Source organism: Pongo abelii, chromosome 2 (assembly GCF_028885655.2).
Source record: "Pongo abelii isolate AG06213 chromosome 2, NHGRI_mPonAbe1-v2.0_pri, whole genome shotgun sequence".
Classification (NCBI taxonomy): Eukaryota; Metazoa; Chordata; class Mammalia; order Primates; family Hominidae; genus Pongo; species Pongo abelii.
In genome coordinates, this window is record NC_085928.1 from 36491733 (window position 1) to 36518656 (window position 26924).

Sequence of the window (26924 nt, forward strand, 5' to 3'; positions counted from 1 at the left end):
AAAGTACACAGAAATAAAATAATCTGCTCAGTCACTAATAAATAGCATGTCTGAAACCTGAACCCAGGAATAAGATGAAAAATTTTGTTTTGGTTTTGTTTTGAGGAGTTGTGAAATTTAATTTTGTTTTCATTTTGTACTGAGCCATAGAAAATACTAGTCTTCTCAGCAGTACAGTAAACACTGTACATTGAGTAGTGCTCCCTCTGCTGGCCTCCTAAAAGTATGGCATGAATCCACTACATATGTACATAACCTGGTATGACCAAAAGCTGACTTCAGGGTGGAAAACTAAAGGGTTTTATTTTAGGAGCTCCTACAAACCACGTATTTTATGGTAGCAACTTTTCTCCCATACGGTAATGAGTGGACATAAGTATGAAATTTTCTAGGGTGCCCAGATATCCTTAACAAAAATACCTCCCTTTTATCCAACAAAAAAATTCTCTCTACCAAGGAATGTTTAAAAACAATGTATTTCACTAAAAAGTAAAAAACATGCATACATTCTTTCAAACAATTGTACTTTTTTGTTGAGACAGGGTCTCACTCTGTTTTCCAGGCTGTAGTGCAATTGTGATCACAGCTCACTACAACCTCAAACTCCTGGGCTCCAGCCTTCCTCCCACCTCAGCCTCCCAAAGTGCTGGGACTACAGTCATGAGCCACCACGCTTGGCCAGAACGGTACTTTTCAACCATGTAGCTTTTATAATTTTTTATTTCTTAGTGATGTTATGGAATGTTGAAGAAAACACAAATTTTAATTCATACTGGTTCCATATTCCTTTCTACACATTATTCCATGTATTTATCATCATGCTGAAAATATTTTATGCTTACATTTGAAACAGAAATTTGAACACAATACTGCAATAATTTCAACAACTATTTAGCTTAAAAAATATAGTTTTCTGTGGTATTCCTGACTTCCTATGCTTATTAAGTCAACCCAGCAATGTTGCCATATTCATAGTTTTTTAATCAGTAGGTTCAAATGATTTTAAAAACTGTTATTATGTTACTTTTTAAAGTTTCAGTTCATTAGATACAAAGATAAAACACCGGCCTGACTACCAGCCCTACTAGCCCTGTTGTTGGATTATTTTTTTTCTTTACATAAAATAAATGGGGTCTTGCTATGTTGCCCAGGCTGGTCTCAAACTCCTGGGCTCAAGCAATCCTCCCGTTTCAGCCTCCCAAAGTGCTGGGATTACAAGCATGAGTCACCACCACACCTGGCCCTTGGATAACTTCTATCTGTTCTGTGAATAAGGGATTTTACTTACACAGCTACTGTGTAAACATGCTATGTGGTTCTAAAGGAAAATGAGGGTAAAGAACAAAAATTCAAGGGTAAAAGGTCTTTAATTTGGACTTAGATAAGCACTAAGCTTCACTTTTAAAACACTAATGAAAAATACAAATCTATGTTTATTTTTTATTCACTACCTCTTCTGAATTGGGCCAAGTTGAGAGAGAGATAAGAAACACATACCCAATACCAGAAAGTCTCCTAAATGGGACAAGGACAGCAGAAAAGAACTCTTCAAATTATCCCCAAGAAAAAGCAGTACATACCTCTGGAAGAAAGCACTCTCTGCAGCAGTTAGGAGACCCTTCAGGTATCCACCTTTGAAATGGGTAATTCTGCTGCTGCAAGGGAGCTTCTTTGGTTTGAAGCAGAACCAGGGCTCTCCAGTGTAGAGGTCTGTAAAGTTACACAGGGGCAGATTCCCAGGAAGACACACGTTGCACTCAGTAGTTTCAGAAATTCTTCCTGAACGGAAGAGACTCTTGAAATAGACCCTGTCTGGTTTATCTTCCTGTAAGCGCTGAAGAACTCTGATCCCTTCGCTGGGGTGGACCAGAGATACGGACACTTTAACTTTGCCTGGCCATAGCAAAGTAAAGAAAACCTTGTAAAACCCATTCTGGTAATCCACCACCCTGCCCACAGCCCCGGCCTGCAGCTTGGGGGAGTGAATTCTGGCCTGCAGGTAGTCTCCACCATACTTCTTGGGCTTTCTTTGAAAATCCTGTACATGAACCAGCACCTCCAGCTGGCTTCCCACCTTAAAGAAGGCAGCAGAGTTCAAGATGACAAAGTAGCTGGAAGAAGGGTCAGTGCTCTTCACAAAGGGGACTGGGCCCACATCAGGAACCTGCTGGTGCAAGGCAGCCAGCAAGGAGTCCTCCTCCATGCGCTCCTGGCTGGACAGGGTCTGCTGATCATAGCCACAGTAGGGATTTCGGCTAATTCCTGTCACCTGGGAGGAAACAAACTGTCCACTGCTGTCGATGAATGTGGCTGAAACAGTCTCATGGTCCAAGTACTGAAGAAGACACAAACAACAGAAATTACCACTATAATAGGTCCCTGTATTTTTGGCATAAATTCAGAGGGCTCCCCATACTTCTGTGAGTTTTAGCTCCAGGAGCTCAATCAGATTCTCACAGTGAATACCAAAGAAAAATCCCCTTGGGCTTCCGGGAAGGGAAAGGGAAAAGGACCCATTTTGAAGTATGCAGAGCACTGTGTTGTTCTTAACAAAGCTGCCCCTCAAGAGAAACAACTTTATCAGAACCTAGCCTATTGGAGTTTTATCAGAGCCTAACCAACCTGAGAGAAGGGAAATATCCAACTCCAGCCCACTCGAGCCACCCAGTCCAACCTAAGATGGAGAAACACCAAGAAAAAAGTAAAGGAATGGAGAAAGATATACCATGCTAACACTAATCCAAAGAAATCAGTAGTAGCTATATTAATTTCAGACAGAGCAGATTTCAAAGCAAGGAAAGTTAGCAAAGATAAAGAGGGTCATTACATAATAATAAAGGAGTCAATTCTCCAAAAAAAAAAAAAAACAACAACCCTTAACATGTATGTACCTAACCAATGAGTATCAAAACATGTGAGGCAAAAACTAATGGAGAAATAGATGAATCTACATTATAGTCTGAGACTTCAACACTCCTCTATCAGAAATACACAGATCCAGTAGGCAGAAAATCGGTAAGGACATAGCTGAATTCAACAGCACCATCAATAAACTGGATATAGTTGACATCTGTAAACTACTTCATATTAAGCTCACATGGAACATTCACCAAAACGGACCACATTCTGGGCCATAAAATGCACCTTAAAAATTTTTTAAAATAAAAATCATACAGTGTCTTCTCTTAAGCCATAATGAAATTAAACTAGAAATCAATACTAGAAAGAGAGCTGGAAAAATCCCAAAATGGTATACAAATGGGTAACATACAAAATCTCATGAGAAATTTAAAAATATGTTAACTAGGTGAAGGTGAACATATAATTTATTAAACACTATAGGATGAAGCAAGAGAAGTGCTTAGAGGGAAATTCATAGTACTATACATATTTTAGGAAAGAAAAATGACCTAAAATCAATAATCTAACCTTACATCTTAGCAAACTAGAAAAAGAAGAGCAAACAATATCCAAAATAAGCAGAAGAAAAATAATAAATATGATAGCAGAAATCAATGAACTTGAAAACAGGAAATCAATAAAGAAAAATCAATGAAACCCAAATCTGGTTTTTTAAAAGATCGATAAAATTGACAAGCCTCTAGCCAGGCTAAGAAAAAAAGAGGGAGGACACAAATTATTAATATCAGAAATGAAAGAGACGCCATCACTACAGATCCCATGGACATTAAAGGAATAAAGGAACATTATGAACAATTCTATGCCCATAAATTTGATAACCCAGATGAAATGGACCAATTCCTTGAAGGACACAATCCATAAAGAATGCACCTAATGATGCAAAAGTATATTATAACTAGTGGAAATCAAATATAAAAGAATGAAGTAGGCCAGATGCGATGGCTCACACCTGTAATCCCAGCACTCTGGGAGGCCGAGGCAGATGGATCACGAGGTCAGGAGTTCAAGACCAGCCTGGCCAACATGCTGAAACCCCGTCTCTACTAAAAATACAAAAATTAGCCGAGTGTGGTGGCAGGAGCCTGTAATCCCAGCTACTCGGAAGGCTGAGGCAGAGAACTGCTTGAACCCGGGAGGTAGAGGTTGCAGTGAGCCAAGATCGCGCCACCGCTCTCCAGGCTGGGCGACAGAATGAGACTCCATCTCAAAAAAATAATAATAAATAAATAAATAAGTAAGAATGAGTAGTGCTTTCTTCATCACTTAGAGCAGGAAGTTAAGATATATTATCTTATGCTGTTGGGGAAATAAAAGGTCTAATACATTATTTAATGTTACATATAGAAATAAAATTAATTTTACAAATTGTGGATGGAGAATGAAGTAAGCAGAGGCCTTATCTTTCATTATGTTAACAGTAGTAGATCGGGTGCAGTGGCTCATGCCTGTAATTCCAACACTTTGGGAGGCTGAGGCAGAAGAAGTGCTTGAGGCCAGGAGTTCAAGACCAGCCTGGGCAACATAGCAAGACCCCATCTCTACAAGAATTTTTTTTTAAAGTTAGCCAAGCGTGGTGGCATATGCCTGTAGTCCTAACAACACGAAAGGCTGAGCTGGAAAGATCACTGAACCCAGGAGCTGAGGTTGTAGTGAGCTATGATCACACCATGGAACTCCAGCCTGAGCAACAGAGCAAGACCTTGTCTCTAACAAATAAATAAATAAATAAATATAAATTAAAACTAGGCTGGGCACAGTGGCTCACGCCTGTAATCCCAGCATTTTGGGAGGCAGAGGTGGGCAGATCGGGATCGCTTGAGCTCAAGAGTTCGAGACTAGTCTGGGCAACATGGTGAAACTCTGTCTCTACCAAAAATACAGAAATTTAGCTGGGTATGGTGGTGCACACCTGTAATCTCAGCTACTCAGGAGGCTGAAGCACAAGAATTGCTTGAACCCAGGAGGCAGAGGTTGCAGTACGCTGAGATCGTGCCACTGTACTCCAGCCTGGACAACAGAACAAGACTTTGTCTCAAAAACTTTAAAAGAAAAAAATATATATATACACACACATACATATATACACATACATATATACACATGTGTGTATGTATATATACATACATATATACACATATGTGTGTGTATATATACATACATATATATGTGTGTATATATGAGGATTGCTTGAGCCCACGAGTTAGAGGTTATAGTGAACAATGACTGTGCCACTGCACTGTAGCCTGGGCAACAGAGTGAGACCCTGTGCTTAAAAAAAAGAAAAAGAAAAAAACAGCAGTACCAGAAACAGCCAACATTTATTGTGAGCACTTATGTGCTGGATACTCTTGTAAACAGTTTACATGAATCTTTAAATTCAATGTTCAAATTATCACATGTGGTAAGTCCTGTTATTATGTCCATTTTATAAACAAGGAAACTGAGGCAAAGAATAGCTTAATAACTTGCTCAAGGCCATGTAGGTTAGAAGCAGCAGAGGATTAGAAGCCAAGCTGTCTGAATTGAGACCTGTGTTCTTAACCACCCATGCTACACTGCCTCATATGAACAAGTCAGGAGATATCTCGTAAAGTTCACAAATCAAGATATAAGTATGTAATGTATAATTAGTGCTAACTATCCAAATAATTAAAAATAAGCAACTACATTCACTCAGAGTAAAGAATGGGGAGGGGATCCAGCTGTGTACTTAATACCATTCTCCATTCTTTGAAATTTCCATCCATTCCATGAATTACTTTATTAGTAAACAGGATACAGGAACAAATGGACAGGAAAAAAGTTATATACCTAACGTGAGGCATATAACTCATCTACCTAAGATGTAGACAACTACATCTTACGTTATGCAATTAGTTAAACTGCAGAGGAATAAACAACAACAAAGCAAAACCAAAAATCTCTCTCCTCAATAGCTATACCATTTCCTTGTTTCTAGTAAAACACTTAAACAAGGCCTCAGGATCCCCACCTGTAACAAACCACTTCAAAATCCTACATAAGTTAAAAATAATCTCAAGATACAAGAATGTTTAATGCTCTTCTTAGATTCTGTATTTTCCCCTCTGATTTTATACTAACATACACACATTTTCATTTTAAAGAATCTCATTTAGGAGACTTCATTGTGAAGGGGTATATGGCAGTATTTGTTCATTTAAAAAATGGCATGGGGAAAACAAAACTGACTTTGAAAAATTCCCTTTATTACCTTACTGATTACCTTTCAGGAAATGTTCCAGCTGCCCTCTCCTTTTTAGTTGTTCTAAGTCTGTGACACACCATTAAGGACCAAATCATGCACCATGTGCTTACAGCATAGCTCCTCTTCCTAACCTTTTCCTCTCTTCCTTGCCCAACTGACTGATACATGCAACCCAATCCAGAAATCACCACACATTTGGTGGTAATTCCCCTGAATTTTACTTGCAAATGACAAAAATGCAAAAATGTCAATTTGCTTAATTTTCCTAAAGACAAGGGCAACTTCACGCCCGCCATCTTTTTAGGTTTAGAGCTAAGAGGAAATACCAAACAGATGGCTCACTCCTCAAGCCATCATAACCTATGGGCTGGAGTGAACATGGTGATTGCCTGTCCCACATCCATTTGACTCCTGGCCTACTGAACCACAGCAATGCTTTTTGCTGATCTGTCAGCTCAGGGGTGGGCCTAACTGATGGAGGGGTAGTCCCAGATAAACGGCTGGTTCAGGAATGGGCATGTGACCCAATTCTGGACTATGAGAACCAGGAGAGGTTGCTGGAGGCTTATGCTTGCATGCATTCAAATCCAGGCACCACTAATTCCCCTTGGTAACAGCTATTTGAATTTTACTTGCAAATGAAAAAACACAGTATCTTGAGATCATTTCAAGAGAACAACTGTTTCTTCAGGTGGGCATGTACAAGAAAGCAAAACCGCCATTGCTCTGGTAGCCATCCTACAATCAACCATGAAGGAGGATGCCATAGATGAAAGGTAACACACAAAAGAAGGCACAGTTAAGAGGCTTACAGACAAACAGAGGCTGATTCCCAAAAGAACTACGCCCAACCTATCTACTGACTTCTATTCAAATGAGTAATATATATTACCATTAGCTTGAATCGGGTGTCTTTACTTGAAGCCCAGAGCCCTAATACACAGGTGTTATAATACATATCTAAAATATCAATGAATAAGGCAAAAGAAAAAAAATACAGAACTTGCTCAATGAGAGCTTATCGGAGAAATAAAAGACTGCAATTCTCCCTCCAACCTTTTGCTAGATATTGCTACAAATACTCACTTCTCATAATATGGACTGCTTTTTTTTTTTTTTTTTTTTTTAGGTAAGTCTCGCTTTGTTGCCCAGGCTGAAGTGCAGTGGTGCAATCGCAGCTCAGTGCAACCTCTGACACCCAGATTCAAGTGATTCTCATGTCTCAGCCTCCCGAGTAGCTAGGATTATAGGCACCCGCTACTATGCTCAGCTTTTTTGTATTTTTAGTAGAGACGGGGGTTTCACCATGTTGGCCAAGCTGGTCTCAAACTCCCGACCTCAGATGATCCGCCCACCTGGGCCTCCCAATGTGCTAGGAATCCAGGCATGAGCCATTGTGCCCAGCTTATGTAATATTTTTAATTAAAATTGAGTCTGCGTTTTAGAAACTAATAAGATACTCCAATCATAAGAGTATAGTGAGTGTCAGAAGCATAGTATGGAAAGGGATTAGAGAGTGAGAGACTGCCAAATTTCAGAGCCAGAGCCTTTTCCCCATTTACTCCAAGCTTCTTTATCAATTATCATCACAGTAATAAGCAGCTTAAAATTCATGACAACAGTATCATGCTGGACAAGATGACCTCTTCAGACAGGTGAAAATGCTTATAGCTCACTCCACTAAAAGACGCATCTGATTTTCAATATCACAACTGTTTACTCAATATTGATACCTGCCTTCTCCATTCAGTAGAGAAGAGTTAGTTCGTTCAAATAATTAGAGCCTTTAGCCGGCATTAAGTACAGAAGTTTCCAAGAACTAAAGTAGAACAAAAGAATAATTTTCTAACATTCCTTCCTGACTGTTATAACATTACTGATGTGGGACTGCGGCCTACCCTCTCAAGTCTCTCTGTCTCTCCCTTTACCTTCCTCCTTCTCTACCCAAGACCTACACAACTATCTTTTTTTGTCTATTATAATACTTTGTGTGTTGAATATGATAAAATTAACACACACATTCACAAAACCAATGCAGTAAGTGCCATGCACACTTAAGGTCTTGAAATTTATTGTCCCTCTGCCATCCTACTCCATCTAGAAATTCATTATTTCGAACTCCATCTAGAAAACCATTATTTCAAACCCCTGTACACAAACTTCCTGGGCTCTACCCTCCTTCTACCTTCCATCTTCTTCACAGCCAGAAACTCCCTGAATGTCCTACTCTCTGAGCAAATGTATCTGCATTGCCAACCATCAGTATATCTTTCCCTCTTAGGTCAGAGGAAGGAACATGGCTCCTCCTATATAGTTAATAAAATAACAAGAATACTCACAATATATTCATGCTCCTTGTCCTATAAAAGGTTATATGCTCCATCTGTGCTCTAGATCTCATCCTCTCCTCCCCCTCTTCAGCTTCTCTATAATCTCTTTCTCCACAAATTCAAGTCCCTCAAACTTCCACTTCCAGTGAAGATAGAGAAACAGTAATGCGATTTAGCCTCCTACATGAAACAACTGAAAAAAAAAAGGCAAAATACATGAAACAATGGTTTTCCAGACACTAGGCGTCAGACAATAAAACACAGTGATGCCTGAGAGACAGTAAACAAACGAGGTGAGCCCAAGGACTGTCCTTAGCTTAGTGTCTTGAGAGTTTCCAGGCTGCAGCACAGGAAGAGGAGCCCCGGTGGAGCACGGCAAAGCACCCAAGGCAAAGAGATGAGGCTGAGAGTCTTAAAGGCCATGGTGATTATAATTCACAGGAAAGCAGAACAACTGTGAAGAAAAATAACTCAGGAGATCTACAGACAGTTCCACTCAAGTATTCAACAGAGCAATGATAAGCATATGTGTATAAGGAAACTATTGGAGGCTGGGGAAAGAACTACCTGAAAGCAAAAATAAAAATAAAAACAATATAACCTGAGTTTATACAGGAATAGTACTTCCTACCAGCCAGACTGGAAAAGCACAGATTAAAAAAAAAAGACCTTGTCAATTAATACAAAAAAAAAAAAAAGGCAGAAAAAAAGGAAGAAGGGAACAGAGAAGAGGTGGGACAAATAAAAAACAAACAGCAAAATGGTAGATGTAACCATAATGTTTTCAAAAAATATATTAAATGTAAACAGGCTAAGCACCCCAACTAAAAGGCAGAGATTGTCAGATTAGATAAAAAACAAGATCCAATTACATGCTAGCTAGAAGAAACCTGCTTTAAATATAAAAACACCACAGACAACATCATATGAATGAGCAAAAGCTGGAAGCATTCCCTGTGAAAACCAGCACAAGAAAAGCATGTCACCTCTCACCACTTATATTCAACACTGGAAATCCTAGCCAGAGGATCAGGCAAGAGAAAGAAATAAAGAGCATCCAAATAGGAAGAGAGGAAATCAAACTATCTCTGTTTGCAGACGACATGATTCTATATCTAGAAAAACCCATAATCTCAGCCCAAAAGCTCCTCTAGTTAATAAACAACTTCAGCAAAGTTTCAGAATACAAAAACAATGTACAAAAATCACCAGCATTCCTATACATCAACAACAGCCAAACTGAGAGCCAAATCAGAAAGGCAATCCCATTCACAGTTGCCACAAAAAGAATAAAATACTCATGAATACAGCTAACAAGGGAGGTGAAAGAGCTCTAAAATTAGAATTACAAAACACTACTCAAATAAATCAGAGAAGACACAAAGAAATGGAAGAACATTCCATGCTCATTCATAAGAAGAATCAATATAATTAAAATGGCTATACTGCCCAAAGCAATTGACAGATTCAATGCTACTCCTATCAAACTACCGACAACATTCTTCACAAAACCAGAAAAAACTATTTTAAAATTCATATGGAACCAAAAAGAGCCCAAATAGCCAAGGCAATCCTAAGCAAAAAGAATAAAGCTGGTGTCATCATGTTATCTGACTTCAAACTATACAACAAGGCAACAGTAACCAAAACAGAATAGTACTGGTACAAAAACAGGCACAGAGACCAACAAAACAGAATAGAGAATCCAGAAACAAGGCCACACATTCATGACCAATCTGATGTTCAACAAAGCTGACAAAAACAAGCAATGAGGAAAAGACTCCCTATTCAATAAACGGTGCTGGAATAACCGGCTAGCCATATGCAAAAAATTGAAACTGGACCCCTTCCTTATACTACATACAAAAATCAACTCAAGATGGATTAAAGATTTAAATGTAAAATCCAAAACTGTAAAAACCCTAGAAGACAACCTAGGCAACACCATCCCAGACATAGGAATGGGCAAAGATTTCATGACAAAAACACCAAAAGCAATTGCAAAAAAAGCAGAAATTGACAACTGGGATCTAATTAAACTTAAGAGCTTTGGCACAGCAAAAGATACTATCAATAGAGTAAACAGACAACCTGCAGAATGGTAGAAAATATTTGCAAACTATGCATCTGACAAAGGTCTAATATCCAGTATCTATAAGGAACTTAAACAAATTTACAAGAGAGAAACAACCCCATTAAAAGATGGGCAAAGGATATGAACAGAAACTTCTCAAAAGAAGACACACATGCGGCCAAAGAGCTCAATATCACTGATCATTAGAGAAATGCAAATCAAAACCACAGTGAGATCTCACACCAGTCAGAATAGCTATTATTAAAAAGTCAAAAAATAACAGATGCTGGCAACGCTGAAGAGGAAAGGGAACACTTATACAGTGTTGGTGTGAGCATAAATTAGTTCAACGATTGTGGAAAGCATTATGGCAATTCCTCAAAGACCTAAAAGCAGAACTACCATTCCACCCAGCAATCTTATTACAGAGTATATACCTAGAGGAATAGAAATCATTGTACCATAAAGACACATGCATGCAAATGTTCACTGCAGCACTATTCACAATAGCAGAGACATGGAATCAACCTAAATGCCCATCAAAAACAGACTGGATAAGGCCGGGCACAGTGGCTCACACCTGTAATCTCAGCACTTTAGGAGGCTGAGGCAGGCAGATCACGAGTTCGAGATTAGCCTGGCCAACATAGTGAAACCATGTCTCTACTAAAAATACAAAAACTAGCCAGGCGTGGTGGTGGGCATCTGTAATCCCAGTTACTCGGGAGGCTGAGGCAGGAGAATAACTTGAACCCGGGAGGCGGAGGTTGCAGTGAGCAGAGATCGTGCCACTGCACTCCAGCCCAGGTGACAGTGCAAGACTCTGACCCAAAAATAAATAAATAAATAACAGACTGGATAAAGAAAATTTTATGTTCCATAAAAAATATAAGAAAATGCAAGAAATTCTTATATTACATACACAGCATGGAATACTATGCAGCCATAAGAATGAAAGAGATCATATCTTTTGTGGGAACATGGATGGAGCTGTAGGCTGTTATCCTTAGCAAACTAACACAGGAACAGAAAACCAAATACGGCATGTACTCACTTGTAAGTGGGAACTAAATGATAAGAACTTATGAACACAAAGAAGGAAACAACAGACACTGGGGTTTACTTGAGCAGGGAGAGTGGGAGGAGGGAGAGGAGCAGAGAGGGTACTGGGCTTAATAATTGGGTGATGAAATAATATGTACACAAACCCCCATGACATATGCTTTCGTATGTAACAAACCTTCACATGTACCCCCAAACCTAAAATAAAAGTTTTAAAAAAAATACAATTCAATAAATAAATATAAAAACACAAATAGGTTTAAAAAATAATAACTAGCTGTGTGTGGTGACTCACACCTGTAATCCCAGCACTTTGGAAGGCCAAGGCAGCTGGATCACTTGAGCCCAGGAGTACAAGACCAGCCTGGGCAACGTGGCGAAACCCCGTATCTAAAAAGAAAATACAAAAAATTAGCCAGACATGGTGGTGCACACCTGTTGTCCCAGCTACTCAGGAGGCTGAGAGGAGAGGATCACTTGAGCCTGCGAGACAGAGGTTGTGGTGAGCCATGGTCGTGCCACTGCACTCCAGCCCGGGCAACAGAGCATGACCCTGTCTCAAAAAAAATAAAAAATAATAAAATTATGGAAAAAGATATAATTGCTAACAGCAAACAAAGGAAAGCTAGAGTGGTTATACAATATCATATAGAGTACATTTCGGAGCAAAGAATTTTACCAAGCATGAAGAAGGCCAACTCATGATGACAAAGCAACTAAATTCATCAAGAGGACACAATTCTAAACATTTATGTACCTAAGAACAGAATTTCACAACACATGAAGTGAAAACTGACAGAAATGCAAGGTGAAATAGACAAATTCACAATTATAGTGAAAGATTTCAATATTCTTTCAATAACTGATAGAGCATGTAGACAGAAAATAGTAAGGATCTACAGAAGACGACCAACACCATGAACCATGTTGATCTAACTGACATTTATAGCATACTGCACACAATAAAAGCAGAACGCATTCCTTTCCAGTACACATAGAATATATACCAAAATAGATCATATTTTGTGCCATAAACAAATCTCAATAATGTTTTAAAAGAATTCAAGTCATACAAAGTATGCTCTCAGGGGAATTAAATGAGGACTCAATAACAGAAAGGTATTTGCAAAATATCTAAATATTTGAAAGTTAAATAACACTTCTAAATAATATATGGGGCTGGATGCAGTGGCTCACACCTGTAATCGCAGCACTTTGGGAGGCTTAGGCAGGAGGATCGCTTGAGTCCAGAAGTTTGAAAAAAGCCTGGACAACATAGTGAGACCCCATCTCTGCAAAAACGTAAAAAATTAGCTGGGCATGGTTGCAGACACCTGTAGTCCCAGTTACTTGGGAGGGGGAGGTGGGAGGATCACTTGAGCCCAAAGGTTGTGGCTGCAGTGAGCCATGAGCATGCCACTGCACTCCAGCCTAGGTGACAGTGAAAATTTGTCGCAAAAAAACCTAAATAACACAAGGGTTAAAGAAAAGAAAAAGGGAAATTAGAATGTAGTTCAGCTGAATGAAAATGAAAATGAGAACAATATCTAAATGTGTGGTATACATTAGAGCAGTATATAGAAATAAATTTTTTATTATTTTTATTTTTATTTTTTTAGAGACAGGGTCTCACCCTGCTGCCCAAGCTGAAGTGCAGTGACATGATCATAGCTCACCATAAAGTCAAACTCTTGGGCTCAAGGTATTCTCCTGTCTCAGCTTCCCAAGTAGCTAGGACAACAGGCACACACCACTACACTCAGCTAATTTTTCAAAATTTTTTGTAGAGATGGGGTCTCACTATGTTGCCCAGGCTGGTCTCAAACTTCTGGCCTCAGGTGATCCTCCCATCTCAGCCTCCCAAAGTGCTGGGATTACAGGCCTAAGCCACCACACCCAGCCTTGTAGAAGAAAATTTATAGCATTAAACATTTAATTAGAAAAGAAAGATCTCAAAACAATGACTTTAGCTATCACTTTAAGAAACTAGGAAGAGACAATTAAATCCAAAGTAAACAGAAGAAGGGAAATAATAAAGATCAGAATGGAAATTGACCAAACAAAAAAACAGAAAAAATACAGAAAATGAAATCAAAAGCTGGTTCTTCAAAAAAGATCAATAAAACACAAATCTCTGGTCAGAGTGATCAGGAGTAATAAGATAAACACAATTCTACAGATATTAAAAAGATAAAAGAGGTTTTGGAAATCTATTCCAAGACAATGTAAATAAGACTTAATGCTACTGAGGCCAGGCATGGTGGCTCATGTTCATAATCCCAGCACTTTGGGAGACCAAGGTGGGTGGATCGCCTGAGGTCAGGAGTTCAAGACCAGCCTGGCCAACATGGCAAAACCCCATCTCTACTAAAAATACAAAAATTAGCTGGGCATGGTGGCAGACGCCTGTAATCCCAGCTACTCGGGAGGCTGAAGCAAGAGAATCACTTGAACCTGGGAGGAGGAGGTTGCAGTGAGCCGAGATCATGCCACTGCACTCCAACCTGGGCAACAGAGCAAGACTCCGTCTCAAAAAAAAAGACTTAATGCTACTGACCTGTACGCCTAAAAATAACTAAGATACCAAATTTTATGTGTTTTCATCACAATTTTTTTAAAGGATAACAAAGTAGATCAAAGACCTAAACGTAAGAGCTAAAACTATAAAACTCTTAGAAGAAAACACAGAGGAAAGGTCTTACAACATTGAATTTGGTGATGACTTCTTGGATATGACACCAAATACACAGGCAACAAAAGTCAAAACAGATAAACTGGACTACATCCAAAGTAAAAATTTTTATGTATCAGAGGACAAAATCAGAGTGAAAAAGCAACCTATGGAATGGGAGAAAATATTTGCAAAGCATATGTCTGATAAGGAATGAATATCCAGAACATATAAAGAACTCCTACAACTCAACAACAACAAAAAACAAACAACTCCATTAAACAATGAGTACAGGAATTGGATATTTATCCAAAAGCACATGATAGAAAGATGCTCAACATCATTAATAATTATGGCAATGCAAATTAAAACTACTGTTATACATTACCTCACATCCACAAAGAAGGCTACTATCAAAAAAACAAAGTAACAAGTACTGGCGAGGATGCAAAGAAATTGGAACCCTTGTGTACTGTTGATAAGGATAAAAAATGATGCAGCTATTATGGAAAACAATATGGTGGTTCCTCAAAAAATTAAAATTACCATATAATCCAGCAATTCCATTTGCGGGTACCTATTCCAAAGAATTAAAAGCAGAGTCTTGAAGAAATACCTGTTATCCATTATAGCCAGAAGGTAGAAACAACCCAAATGTCAGATGAATGGATAAACAAAATGTGGTATGTATGTACATGCTGTAGCATGTATCAGAATTTCCTTCCTTTTTAAGGTTGAATAATATTCCTCCGTCTATGTGTAGACAGAGAAGTACTACTCAGCCTTAAAAAGAAAAGAAATTCTGATACTTGCTACATGAGTGAACCTTAGGGACATTATGCTAACAGAAATAAGCCAATCACAAAAAGACAAATACCAGGCCAGGCTTCATGGCTCACACCTGTGATCCCAGCATTTTGGAAGGCCAAGGTGGGAGGATCGTTTGAGGTCAGGAGTTCAAGACCAGCCTGATCAAATAGCATAACACCATCTCTACTAAAAATACAAAAATTAGCTAAGCGTGGTGGCACATGCCTGTAATCCCAGCTACTCGGAAGGCTGAGGCATGAGAATCGCTTGAACCCAGGAGGCAGAGGTTGCAGTGAGCCAAGATCGTGCCATTGCACTCCAGCCTGGGCAACAGAGCGAGACTCTGTCTCAAACAAACAAACAAAGGACAAATATCATATGATTCCACTGGTATAAGGTACTTAGAGTTGTCAAGTTCATAGAGACACAAAGTAGAAGAGTGAATGCCAGGGGCAGGGGATAGGCAGGAATGGGTAATCATTGTTTTTTCGGTTTTTTTTTTTTTTTTTTTTTTTGAGACAGTCTCCCTCTGTAGCCCAAGCTGGAGTGCAGTGGCATGATCTCGGCTCACAGCAACCTTTGCCTCCCAGGTCCAAGTGATTCTCATGCTTCAGCCTCCCAAATAGCTGGGATTACAGGCGTGCACCGCCACGCTCAGCTAATTTTTGTATTTTTAATAGAGACGGGGTTTCACCACGTTGACTAGGATGGTCTTGAACTCCTGACCTCAAGGGATCCTCCCACCTCAGCCTCCCAAAGTGCTGGGATTACAGGCATGAGCCACTGCGCCTGACCTAGGTAATCACTGTTTAAAGGGTAAAGAGCTGCAGTTTGGGAAGATGAAAAAGTTGTAGACATAGATGGTGGTGGTGATTGCACAACAATGTGAATGTACTTAATGCTACTCAATTGTACACTTAAAAATGGTTAAAATGACAAATTCTATGTTATGTTATTCACCACAAAAAATACTTTAAAAAAAGAGGAGTTTCTAAAATATCTAGACACATCATCAACAGCTTCCAGGTAAAAGGAACTATCGGTGTAGGATTGGTAGTATCTTATATAGTAAAACATGCAAGAACAGTTTAAGCAAAGAAAAAGAAGAAATACCTAGCCTTTATGCCTTAAGCCTATTTCTAATAGGAAATCTTTCACAGAATCTTTAACAGAATTACTTCACATTCTCCAAAGTTTTACTCATAGCGCACAGAAAAAGATCTGTAGGACCTTAGTGTGCCCATTTCACAGAAAGATTAGGTGTTCTGCTAAAAACCACAAAGTTGATTCCAGCAGGAGAAATTTTTTTAAAAGCCTATGGCTTAGCTTCTAGAGCATCTTAGGCTAATAAAACCCAATAAGAAAAGAAATGCCATAATTAAGTTGGATATGTAATCTGAGAAGTACCACAAGCCAACAAAACAAAAGGACGGCATCCTTTATACAGAAACTCCACCATAAATTTTGGTTATATGAGTTCATGTTGGGGCTGGGGACAGGGAAGAAGGAACACTACTAAGTACCTTCTTAGTGACAGGCCCTTGTGAGGGGTTCAGTAAGACATGGTCCCTGAGTACCATCTAGTAATCTCCAACACAGACTCATCTACTCCCTCCCTTGAAATACTCCTTCAGCTTTTTTCCATGGGTTGACTGAAAGGTCCCCTCCTTGAAGAGGTTTTTCCTTCATCACTCTAAAGGTATCCTAGAATAGCTCCCTTTCCTTATTGCACTTTTCACAATCTCCAATTATGATTAATATTATTATGTGATTATAATTACTACTACTTTTCTTCCATGCACACTTACAATGTGAGCTCTAGAAAGAAAGGCCCATAAGTGAAGAAATGTCTTCACTGTACCCTCGGTGACTAGCACAGTATATAACCATTGTGAGCACGCAAATACTTCATGAATAAATGAAAACAAGAACTGTGACTACGATAAGCTTCCGATAACCAATGTTTTCCCAGGCTAGTTAGCCCCAAATCCCCAGACTCGGCTCCCTTAGTTATGAGGGATTATATATACTAGGTACTCACCTCTACCTGAGTAACATTGACGACCAGCACCACTACCATCAACACTGCAAGCAGACAGCAGAAAAGCCGTAGTTTGAAGAAATTGGTCCACATTGTCTGGCTGTGTCTTGTTCACCCATGGCCGACACCATGCTACCTTCACTCTTTAAAATTCCATGTCTTTGTTTTTCTGAGCTGCAGATGAGCTTTCAGTTTCATTTGCTTCTATCCTGCTAGTACCCTTAAGAGCTCTTATGTAGAGGAGAGACTGCAGTTGATTCAAGAAGCACATTTTTCTTCAAAGAACTCCTTCAAAGAGGAGAGATGAGAGAACATCACCAATTGCAATGGCCTAGGGTGGGGTGAGAGGAAAAACATCACATTTCCTCTTCCTTAACCTTATCTAAGGCCCGAAGTCACAAGGAGAAAGCAAAGAGCCAGAGCACAGTAACATCTTTTCATTTCCAGACAATCTCCTCAAAGTTTCCTTTCCCGGTGTCAGGCTTCTATGTAAATACAATATTTCCCCTATTGCCTATTTAGGTTTTAACTTTTAAGAAAGCAAAGAAGTATGTCTTCAAACTCAGAAATTGTGAAATAAAAGTAACTGTTAAATTTCTACAGAGACCTCAGTCAATAAAATCACTTCCCTTCCCCTTCCCTTTAAGTTATGTAACACTGCTACATTAATTACACTTAAAGAACATGAAGAGGAAACTGTTTTCATGAAGAGCTCTGGGATACTGTGCAAAGCATCCTGACATTCTCTGGCAAACAAGAAGTGCTACCCCTCTCATACAGAGGTATGGCAGGAGATGTGACACACTCTTTAGGTTTCCAGCTCTCCCCACCACATATGTGGTCCTGATGCTCCCTCAGCTACGTAATAAGGCACAGGAAGACACACACCTGCCTGGAAGATGTGGGAGAGGAAAGTCAAGCTTGAAAAATGGGTAACAGGATCCCAAAATCCTTCATCACACCTGCTAGAGGCAAAGGACTTCAGAGTCAGCCGTGCCTAACTGTTCTCCCACGTAACAAATTCAAATGCTCTTTCCACTTGCCATTCTGATACAGGTAAACAGAAAATGTCCTAGTATTCTATCCCCAGGGAGACTTTCCATGAAGGGCAGGACACAGAAATAAAGGCAGAAAGGGTACAAAATCATGGTGCAGAGTATCTCAGAATAGCTCAGCTACATCAACTCTCCCCTCCACTTTGTGTTGGACCTGGCAAGCCCCCATTCTCACTCCTCTGCCTCACCTGTCTGAACCAGTCCCAACCACAATGACAGTGCCAATCAGCTTCACAAAGGAGACAAGGGTGAGCCATTCCAACAAGCTCTCCATCCTCAGAGTTCCCATAGCACTTATTATTTTCACTTCTCCACTGATCTCTATTTGTATTTTTTTCTCCCTCACACTCCATTTGTATTTCTTATCTCTCAAACCAGACTACAGCAATTATGACTATTTTTTTTAAAAAACCATATATCAGAGAAAAGCAACTTAATGATACTGCATCATACTTTTCTGATTTGCTCAAGGTACTTAGTTCTTTACATGGTACACAATGATTCAACCATCTATGCAACAAATAATTATGGAGGCCTATGCTGTACCACACACTGTACTAAGTGCCAGAAATTCCCCCTGAAAAGCTTACACTCATATTAGACAAAATGTCAGTCCCTTCTTAAGGAGAAATAAATCCACCAGTCCTGTCCACCTCCACAGGGATGCCAGGAGCTGTGAAAGACTGTGCTTCTCCATTTCCTGACACCTCCTCTCTCCAATATCCAGGAGCTCATCCACCTCAAACTGTCTATAACTTCTTGGAAGAAACTGGCTGTAAAATAGAGGATAACTCTGTCATCAGGGTCCCAACTGTTCTGCCATCGAAATCCTTCTCAAAAAGTTGTCCATAAAAAAAAAATCAGGTTTCCACGATGGCCAGACAGGGAAAAGACCAAAGATGGTAGTCCATAGGAATTTAGTTGCACCATAGGTATGGTCATGCATTGTGTGGACACTAGCCATTTAAAGGACATCAGTGTGGTTCAGCCAGGCAGCAGCGGCACATAGCTCTCAGTGATGCAGGAAGAAGGTAAGGGCAGGAGACTCTTAAGCAAAAGAACTATAGGACTAGAGGCAGCAATGTAAGAAGCCCTTCCCAGCTAGAGGCTTCTACTGACAATAATTTAGGAGGATCGTGCCAGGAAAGATCTGACTTTGTGCTATAAGTAGAGCACTGACATTTGAGAGACCCACTTGTACACCTAAATAGATGTTGCGTGAGGCACACTAGACAGACCTCTCTTTGAAAAGATATATACTAGGCCGGGTGCGGTGGCTCACGCCTGTAATCTCAGCACTTTGGGAGGCTGAGGCGGGTGGATCACAAGGTCAGGAGATCGGGACCATCCTGACTAACATGGTGAAACCCCGTCTCTACAAAAAATACAAAAAATTAGCCAGACGTGGTGGCGGGTGCCTGTAGTTTCAGCTGCTCGGGAGGCTGAGGCAGGAAAACAGCGTGAAACTGGGAGGCAGAGCTTGCAGTGAGCCGAGATCACACCACTGCACTCCAGCCTGGGCGACAGAGGGAGACTCCGTCTCAAAAAAAAAGAAAAGATATATACTAAAATTTTAATAGTTGTCACCTCTGGGCAGTTTTTGTTTTCTCCTTTATCTGTATGTCCTAATTTTTCACCGGGAAATAAAAATCACAAATACAAAGAATAAAGCTGGGCCAGGCATGGTGGCTCACGCCAATAATCCCAACACTTTGGGAGGCCAAGACAGGAGGTTTGCTTGAGACCAGGAGTGCAAGACTAGCCGAGGCAAGATAGTGAGACCCTCAACTCCACCCAAAAAAAAATTTTTTTTTTAATTAGCTGGGCATGGTAGTACGCACCTATAGTCCCAGTTACTCAGGAGGCTGAGGTAGGAGAATTGCTTGAGCCTGGGAGGTCGAGGCTGCAGTGAACCATGATCACACCAATGTACTCCGGCCTGGGCAACAGAGCAGGACTCTGTCTCAAAAAAAATAAAATAAAATAAAGAATAAAACCAATTTCTAAAAGTAAAAATTAAAGATGAGACATAGCAGAAACAAAGCATTAAATCATATCTGTGAAATCAATTCAACTTAAACTGAAAGATTTTTAAGTAAAAGAAGAAAACTATTTCACAGCATGAGGTAATTGCAGTGTAAAAAAAAACTGTAACAGGTTTCTGGTATTTTCCTATAAACATAAAACCTACACATTATAACAGGAAAGCTATTTGCAAGGAGCCTTAAAATCAAGTAATAACCACAGTGTTGGCAGGGAATGATTCTAGAAAAAAGTTCCTCAGATTAAGCAAAAAAATAAAAATATATAATTCAATGTAATTTACCTTTTTTGGAAATTTTCCAAGAAGAGATGCTTACTGGAACTAGAAATTAGAAGTTACGTCCAACTTTCCTTCCAGCATGAAATTCTAAACTCAGGCCATTTTCACCAGAGGTCCTCATTTTTTTCATGCCACATTTGAAGCACACATAAATGTTTTTTACATTTTTATACAATTCTTCTTGCTGAAACAAAAATATGCATATGATATAAAGGTTAAAGATACTGAAAATGAAGTAAAGAAAAACATTAGAAATTAAGAGTACAATTTTACAGGCAGAGAGTTATACATGATATAGTGGGAGGAGTGGGCACAGGAACGTTTCCTTTTCCTTAGTAATGAAAAACAGTAATTTAAATAGTCTATTTAAATACATGAACTTCAACCTGGTAAATCACTCTCAGACCTTGGCTGAAGCTCAAAACTTTATAAACAGCAATATAAGTGAAAAAATATAAACCAAAGATAAAAGCTCCAAATGTTATTTTTCTTAAAAACTATTGTAATTATGTAGTTCAATGATCCAATGATCTTGTTTTCCCCTACAGAAAAAAGGGGTATCTGTACAGATCTAAAAGTTATTATTCAAGGAATCTAAACTTGAGTGATCCTGTTTTCAAACGTCAGACCACCACTTACTTATGCTTTATTTTTATAATATGTGCAAAGAACAAGCAAAAAGTTAAATGCATGCTCTGCCTTACATGTGGAACCCAGTATTTGTTGGAAGTGTTCTGCCAAATTTTTATTAAGCCTACTTCCATATCCAAGACTCATAGTGGCCAATCTAACTTCTTTATGGCCTGTGACAACAACCCCAGACTGCCATTAGGGTTCCTACCCCCATCTCACAAGAGAATTACAGAGTAGTCGCTTACATCATTTGGAATTACAATTGTCAGTAACACAAATGAAATTCCTGAGTTCAATACTAAACAAAGAAAATCAGACAGCAACCCTATCCTCTGGGGAGCTAATGTTCTCAGGCAACCATTCCACAAAGATAATATATTATAGGACAACTGCATAGAAACTGTCCAGTTTCTGAGGCAGTCCCTATCCTAACTACTCTGACCTGTTAGCCACATAAATGTAACTGTACTAGTCACAGCAAGTGTCTGGAACTTTAGTTCAGAATATATAGTTCAGAACAATAGTAAGAGACAAAAGCACAGATTTACATGGAAAATATCTACACTTAAATGCATATATTTCAAACTTTGCAAAGAGTAGCTGTATTTCATAGGATGCTGAGTAAGACCTTGAAACAGGGCAGGATCTACAGAATGAAGAACTGGAGACCCATCCAGGACCCCAACAATGACGGGTTAACCAAATAGGGTCAATCCTTGAAAAAAGATGAAGCAGGGGCAGTAGTCTGCAGGACTTGTTTCCACAGATTCCATTTCTCCTTTGTGTCCCGCAGCCTCACATGCACAAAGTGCTGACTCATCTGGACCTTTCCTTGCCCTTCTTCCAAAGCAGGGCCCCATGTATTCATGGAGGTTACATAGCAAGTGGAGAAGTAATAAAATCAGTTATATAAGTCACACTGTACTAAGTGCTATTTTTTAAATATTGAACACATTGATAGGTTATGGTCCTCAACCCTGCATGAACATTAATAATCATCGTGGAAGCTTTTTAAAATACAAACAAACTGGGCCCCACTCAAACAATTAAATCAGAATCTGTAGGAAAAGGCTCAAAAAGCAGCTTTTTTAAAAAAGGTCCCGAGATGATTACAACATACAGCCAAGTGGGAGAACCACTAGTATAGAGTGGCCAGGGACTGTTATTCGTTTCAGTTGGTAAAAGGATGGCCTTTCCAAAATGATGTCCGAATTGTAACTTAAATTGTCGCATCAGGACAACCCAATTCCCAGGTAATGGGGAAGGCTAACCCCACTTCAGTGATTTATCCCTTCGTTTCCTTTCTCAGTAACAAATAACAGCACTCTATCGGTCCCAAAGAGATTGTGAGGATAACAGACATGGAAAAAAAAATACTAAACAAAGTCAAAGAAAAGCAGAACCCAAACACTACGGAGAAATAGTATGCTGCTGCCTCCAAACAATTATCAGGGTCTGGGAGTTCTGCCAGTTTCAAATATATCCTGATGTTCCAAATGATAATTAACCACAGTGAGGTGTGGGGAGGCCCACCAGAGCAGTGTGATTCTTTACCTTTAGGAAATGTGGCAACAATCCCCCTTTAATGTAAATAATGAAAAGCAAAGAAAATTTACAATTTTGCATAAATCCTGCCTCGGAACCCCTCTTATTACCACCCTAGTGGCCTTTGATCAGGCAGAAATGGGCAACAGGCCAGGGTCTCCATATCACACCTTGTAAAGTTACACTCGTTTCTCCCCATACGACCTGAATCCGATGTCCCCAAACGGCAGCTCAGTAAGGCCAGAACAGTCCACCGTGTGACAGCAGCGCCAGCCAAGAGGCAGCTGGTGCCCAGAGCAGCGATGAGCCGAGAGACCTGAAACGGGCAGGGAGGCGTCGCCAAGTGCTCCGCACCGGGTTAGTGAAGGTGCCTGGGGGACAGAAGTCTTTTGCTGCGGCGTGAAGGTCCGAACTGCACCGAGCTGTGGCGTTGCCGCAAGTCAAGGAAACTGAGGATGGAGATGCTCGCTCCCGGCCCCGCCCCGCCCCGCCCAGCCCCGCTGGTACTAGCCTCGGCTCCGGCTTCGCAGCTGCGACGCTTTGGCAACCCAGGGCTCCAATTCTGCCTATGCCTTCGACCCGGGCCTCTCCTCCCTGGCCCGTGCCCCTAGCCACGACCCCGGAGGCTGCACCCATCAGCACGGGGCTGGGGACTCGGGAGCAGATGCGCGCGGAGGGAGGGGCTTCGCAGTCTAGGAGCGCGCTAGATGAGCCGGGCAATGGGTCGCTCCGCGCGCAGCGGCCCCTCCCGACGTCCGCACACAGACCACATCCAGCACTCACCTCCGGGAGCCGCCCGCCCTTCGCTCTCCGGGGCCAGGGATCCTGACGCCCCGGTCGGTCGCCGCTGCGCCAGGCCGCTAGCCCACCGCTTCCTCACCCGGCGACGTCTCCTCACCTCCGACCCCCGGCTACGATTGGTGGAGCTTCGGCGGGGGCGGGCCGAGGGCGTTGACTGACAGCAGCACGCGCCGGGCGGAACCCATAGGCCTGGAAGCGAAGTTGGCACCCTGGCGCTCTACGCCGCCGAGCTCCTGCTCGCGACGGGACACTGCAGCTGTCGCCCCGCGGACCGAGGTCTCGCCCCTCTCGCGACCCAACTCCTCGTGACCTTCGGACGTCAGAGTTTCCTGGGAGCATCCACCTACCTCAAGGCTTTTCGCTTGTCAGCGAAAGTGCCCACAACCGCAGTTGACTCTAGTAGGGCAGTCTTTCCTGTGGAGTGATGGAATTTATTGTGCCCTGAACCGGAGAAATGCGATTTGCCAAGTATAAGCACGGATATAGCGGATCCTTGAATCTTTTCCTTGCTTTGACATTAGTCAACAACTTCTATTCGCCAGTAAAACAGCCCGTTCTTTTTACTCTCACTGTACATGATGTCGGTCTCTTAGCAAAGCATACTTTCCTCACCCTCCACCATCCCCAATTCTGGGTTATCCTATTTTGGACATTTTTCTAACTGGTAAAACGTCGGTAGCAGTTATGTGAAATTCAGGAACTGAGAGGAGTCCTGAGAAGACACTTGTTCAAGAAACCAGAAGGGATTGTGGGCTACACCGTGTTTCTCTGTGCTTGGAGCACAGTGGGGTTAACACAGGCCGCAAAAGCAGGCCTGCCCCCGGACTATTATCCCAAGGTTTAAGAAAAATAATTAATATACATGACAACTAAGTATTTCCATTTCTTGACCATAATGGACTCTGCATGCTTATTCAGATGTTTTCATGGCAGGCCTGCATCGTGGGCAACCAGATCCGTGAATGGGATAAAAGGAAGTTCTGCCACAGGGTGGAAGATCTCTTCTGTAGTAATGATCTTTTTTTTCTTTTTATACTTTAAGTTCTAGGGTACATGTGCACAACATGCAGGTTTGTTACATATGTATACATGTGCCATGTTGGTGTGCTGCACCCATTAACTCGTCATTTACATTAGGTATATCTCCTAATGCTAGCCCTCCCCCCTCCCCCTACCCCACAACAGGCCCAGGTGTGTGATGTTCCCCTTCCTGTGTCCAAGTGTTCATTTATGCAGCCAACAGACACATGAAAAAATGCTCATCATCACTGGCCATCAGAGAAATGCAAATCAAAACCACAATGAGATACCATCTCACACCAGTTAGAATGGCGATCATTAAAAAGTCAGGAAACAACAGGTGCTGGAGAGGATGTGGAGAAGTAGGAACACATTTACACTGTTGGTGGGACTGTAAACTAGTTCAACTATTGTAGTAATGATCTGATACTCCTTCTTCCTCAAGGAAATAACAGCACTCTTGGACCTTTGGAGGACATAAAAGGTAGCTTCCTTCTGTTATCGAAGAAGAGCCCCATATCCTAGACCACTGCTCTGATTATGCTTTATCTCCCAGTAGGATCCCCCACCTCCTGTACGGCTTGCTGTCTTACAAGTGGTAAAATACTTAGGACAAGATGACTTCTAGGTCATGGTTTGGGACCTCATTGACCCCATTCTCCGCCAAGCACTCATAACCCTGAGGCATTTGAGTGATCTTACCTATATTTACATATATTTTACAGTCATAACCACAAATAAGAGCAGCCTCGACCAGAGAAGCCCATCCATCACTACCAGTTTCTTAAAAGATTTCTCACTGCAAAGTCCCCACACTCCCAACTCAGCACATTCAATGAAGAATACTGTCACGCAAAGAGTATGCACTTTGGATCCTAGCCCCACTAGGTCTGGACCATAGCTTTGCTTCTTACTAGTAGTGCCATCCTAGGCAAATTACTTAACTTCTCTGCACTCATTTCGTCTAGTGTAAATTGGGGGCAACACCACTGAATGTTCATTTATGATCATCTCACAGCCCACCATGGTGGTTCACACTTGCAATCCCAGCACTTTGGGAGGCTGAGGTGAAACAGGAATTAAAAGAAATTAAAGAATGTGGAAGAAAAAAGTCAGTTGTATGTAAGAAAACCCAGTTCCCTCTGAGAAAGAGAAAGAGGTGGAGTCCTTTAAAAATCAACTGCCTGTTTTTCTGTGGCTAGTGAGCCTTATCTCCCCCTTCCCAGGCATTGTGAAGACTCTGCTTCTCTAGCTGTGCAGCTGCAAGGTCACTAGGCAGATAAGCTCAAGTCGTAAAACATGTTGTTCCTTGAAAAGTGAGAAATGATGTAATGCATGTCTCAATTGAATAACTGTCTTTGTTTCTCGCTTCTGTAATATGCTTCCCCCTGCACAGATCTCCCCCGGCCCCACAAAATGCTTAAAAGGTAACTGGACTCTGTTTGGGGCTCAGTCTTTTTGGATGTTAATCTGACTGGGCTGGTGCAACTAAATAATAAACAATAAGTATCCTCCTCAACCCCTCGGTCTCTCTGATTCCTAAATTGTCCCGCTGCAGAGGGAGGCAGATGGCTTGAGCTTAGGAGTTTGCGACTGGCCTGGGCAACATAGTGAGACCCCATCTCTACAAAAAATATAAAAATTAACCAGGGCTAGGCATGGTGGCTCACACCTGTTATCCCAGCACTTTGGGAGGCCGAGGTGGGAGGATCACCTGAGGTCAGGAGTTTGAGACGAGCCTGGCCAACATGATGAAACCCCGTCTCTACTAAAAATATAAAAATTAGCTGGGTATAGTGGTGCACACCTGCAATCCCAGCTATTCAGGAGGCTGAGGCAGGCAAATCACTGGAACTCAGGAGCTGAGATCGCGCCACTGCACTCCAGCCTGGGCGAGACTCCATCTTAAAAAAAAAAAAATTTACCAGGCATGGTGGTGCATGCTTGTAGTCCCAGCTACTCAGGAGGCTGAGGTGGAAGGATAGCTTGAGCCTGGGAGGTTGAGGCTGTAGTAAGCTCTGATCATGCCACTGCACTCCAGCCTGGATGACAGACTGAGGCCCTGTCTCAAAAAAAAAAAAAATGTTTATATGACGATATGAAACCAAAGGAACTGGTCATTTCTGCTCCATCTGAAAATGTGGTTTACACACTAGTGTTTATTAATGCTAAACTTGATTCTCTAAGCAAAACAAAGCATAGATCTTAAGAGTAGACAAATGAAAGCAAATAAACCTGTCCCTGATGGCAGAAGCTTGAGGCACAAGCACATTAAGTATTTTTATATTTCTTGACCCACAGTGGACTCTGTGTTCATTCAGATGTTTTCACGGAGGCCTACATGCATACTCCTGAGCCCAAGTCAGTTCCTCATTCAGTTCCTTTGCTTCCTCCCCTTGAACAAGTCACTG

General features: G+C 41.0%; 1 protein-coding gene across 21 annotated transcripts in view; it reads right to left on the reverse strand.

The window, feature by feature from the left end:
• Positions 1-23614, reverse strand: part of NXPE3 (neurexophilin and PC-esterase domain family member 3) — a 47339-nt gene extending 23725 nt beyond the window's left edge. Inside the window, exons 1-6 of one of the 21 annotated variants that reach the window (XM_063721540.1) lie at positions 23476-23614; positions 22863-23008; positions 20518-20698; positions 20033-20150; positions 17137-17424; positions 1581-2335 (exon numbers count right to left, since the gene is read on the reverse strand). In XM_063721540.1, coding sequence (XP_063577610.1) covers positions 1581-2335; positions 17137-17229 — 848 coding nt within the window. In that variant the 5' untranslated portion in view covers positions 17230-17424; positions 20033-20150; positions 20518-20698; positions 22863-23008; positions 23476-23614. 21 annotated transcript variants of the gene reach the window in all.
• Positions 23615-26924: the final 3310 nt, after the last annotated feature.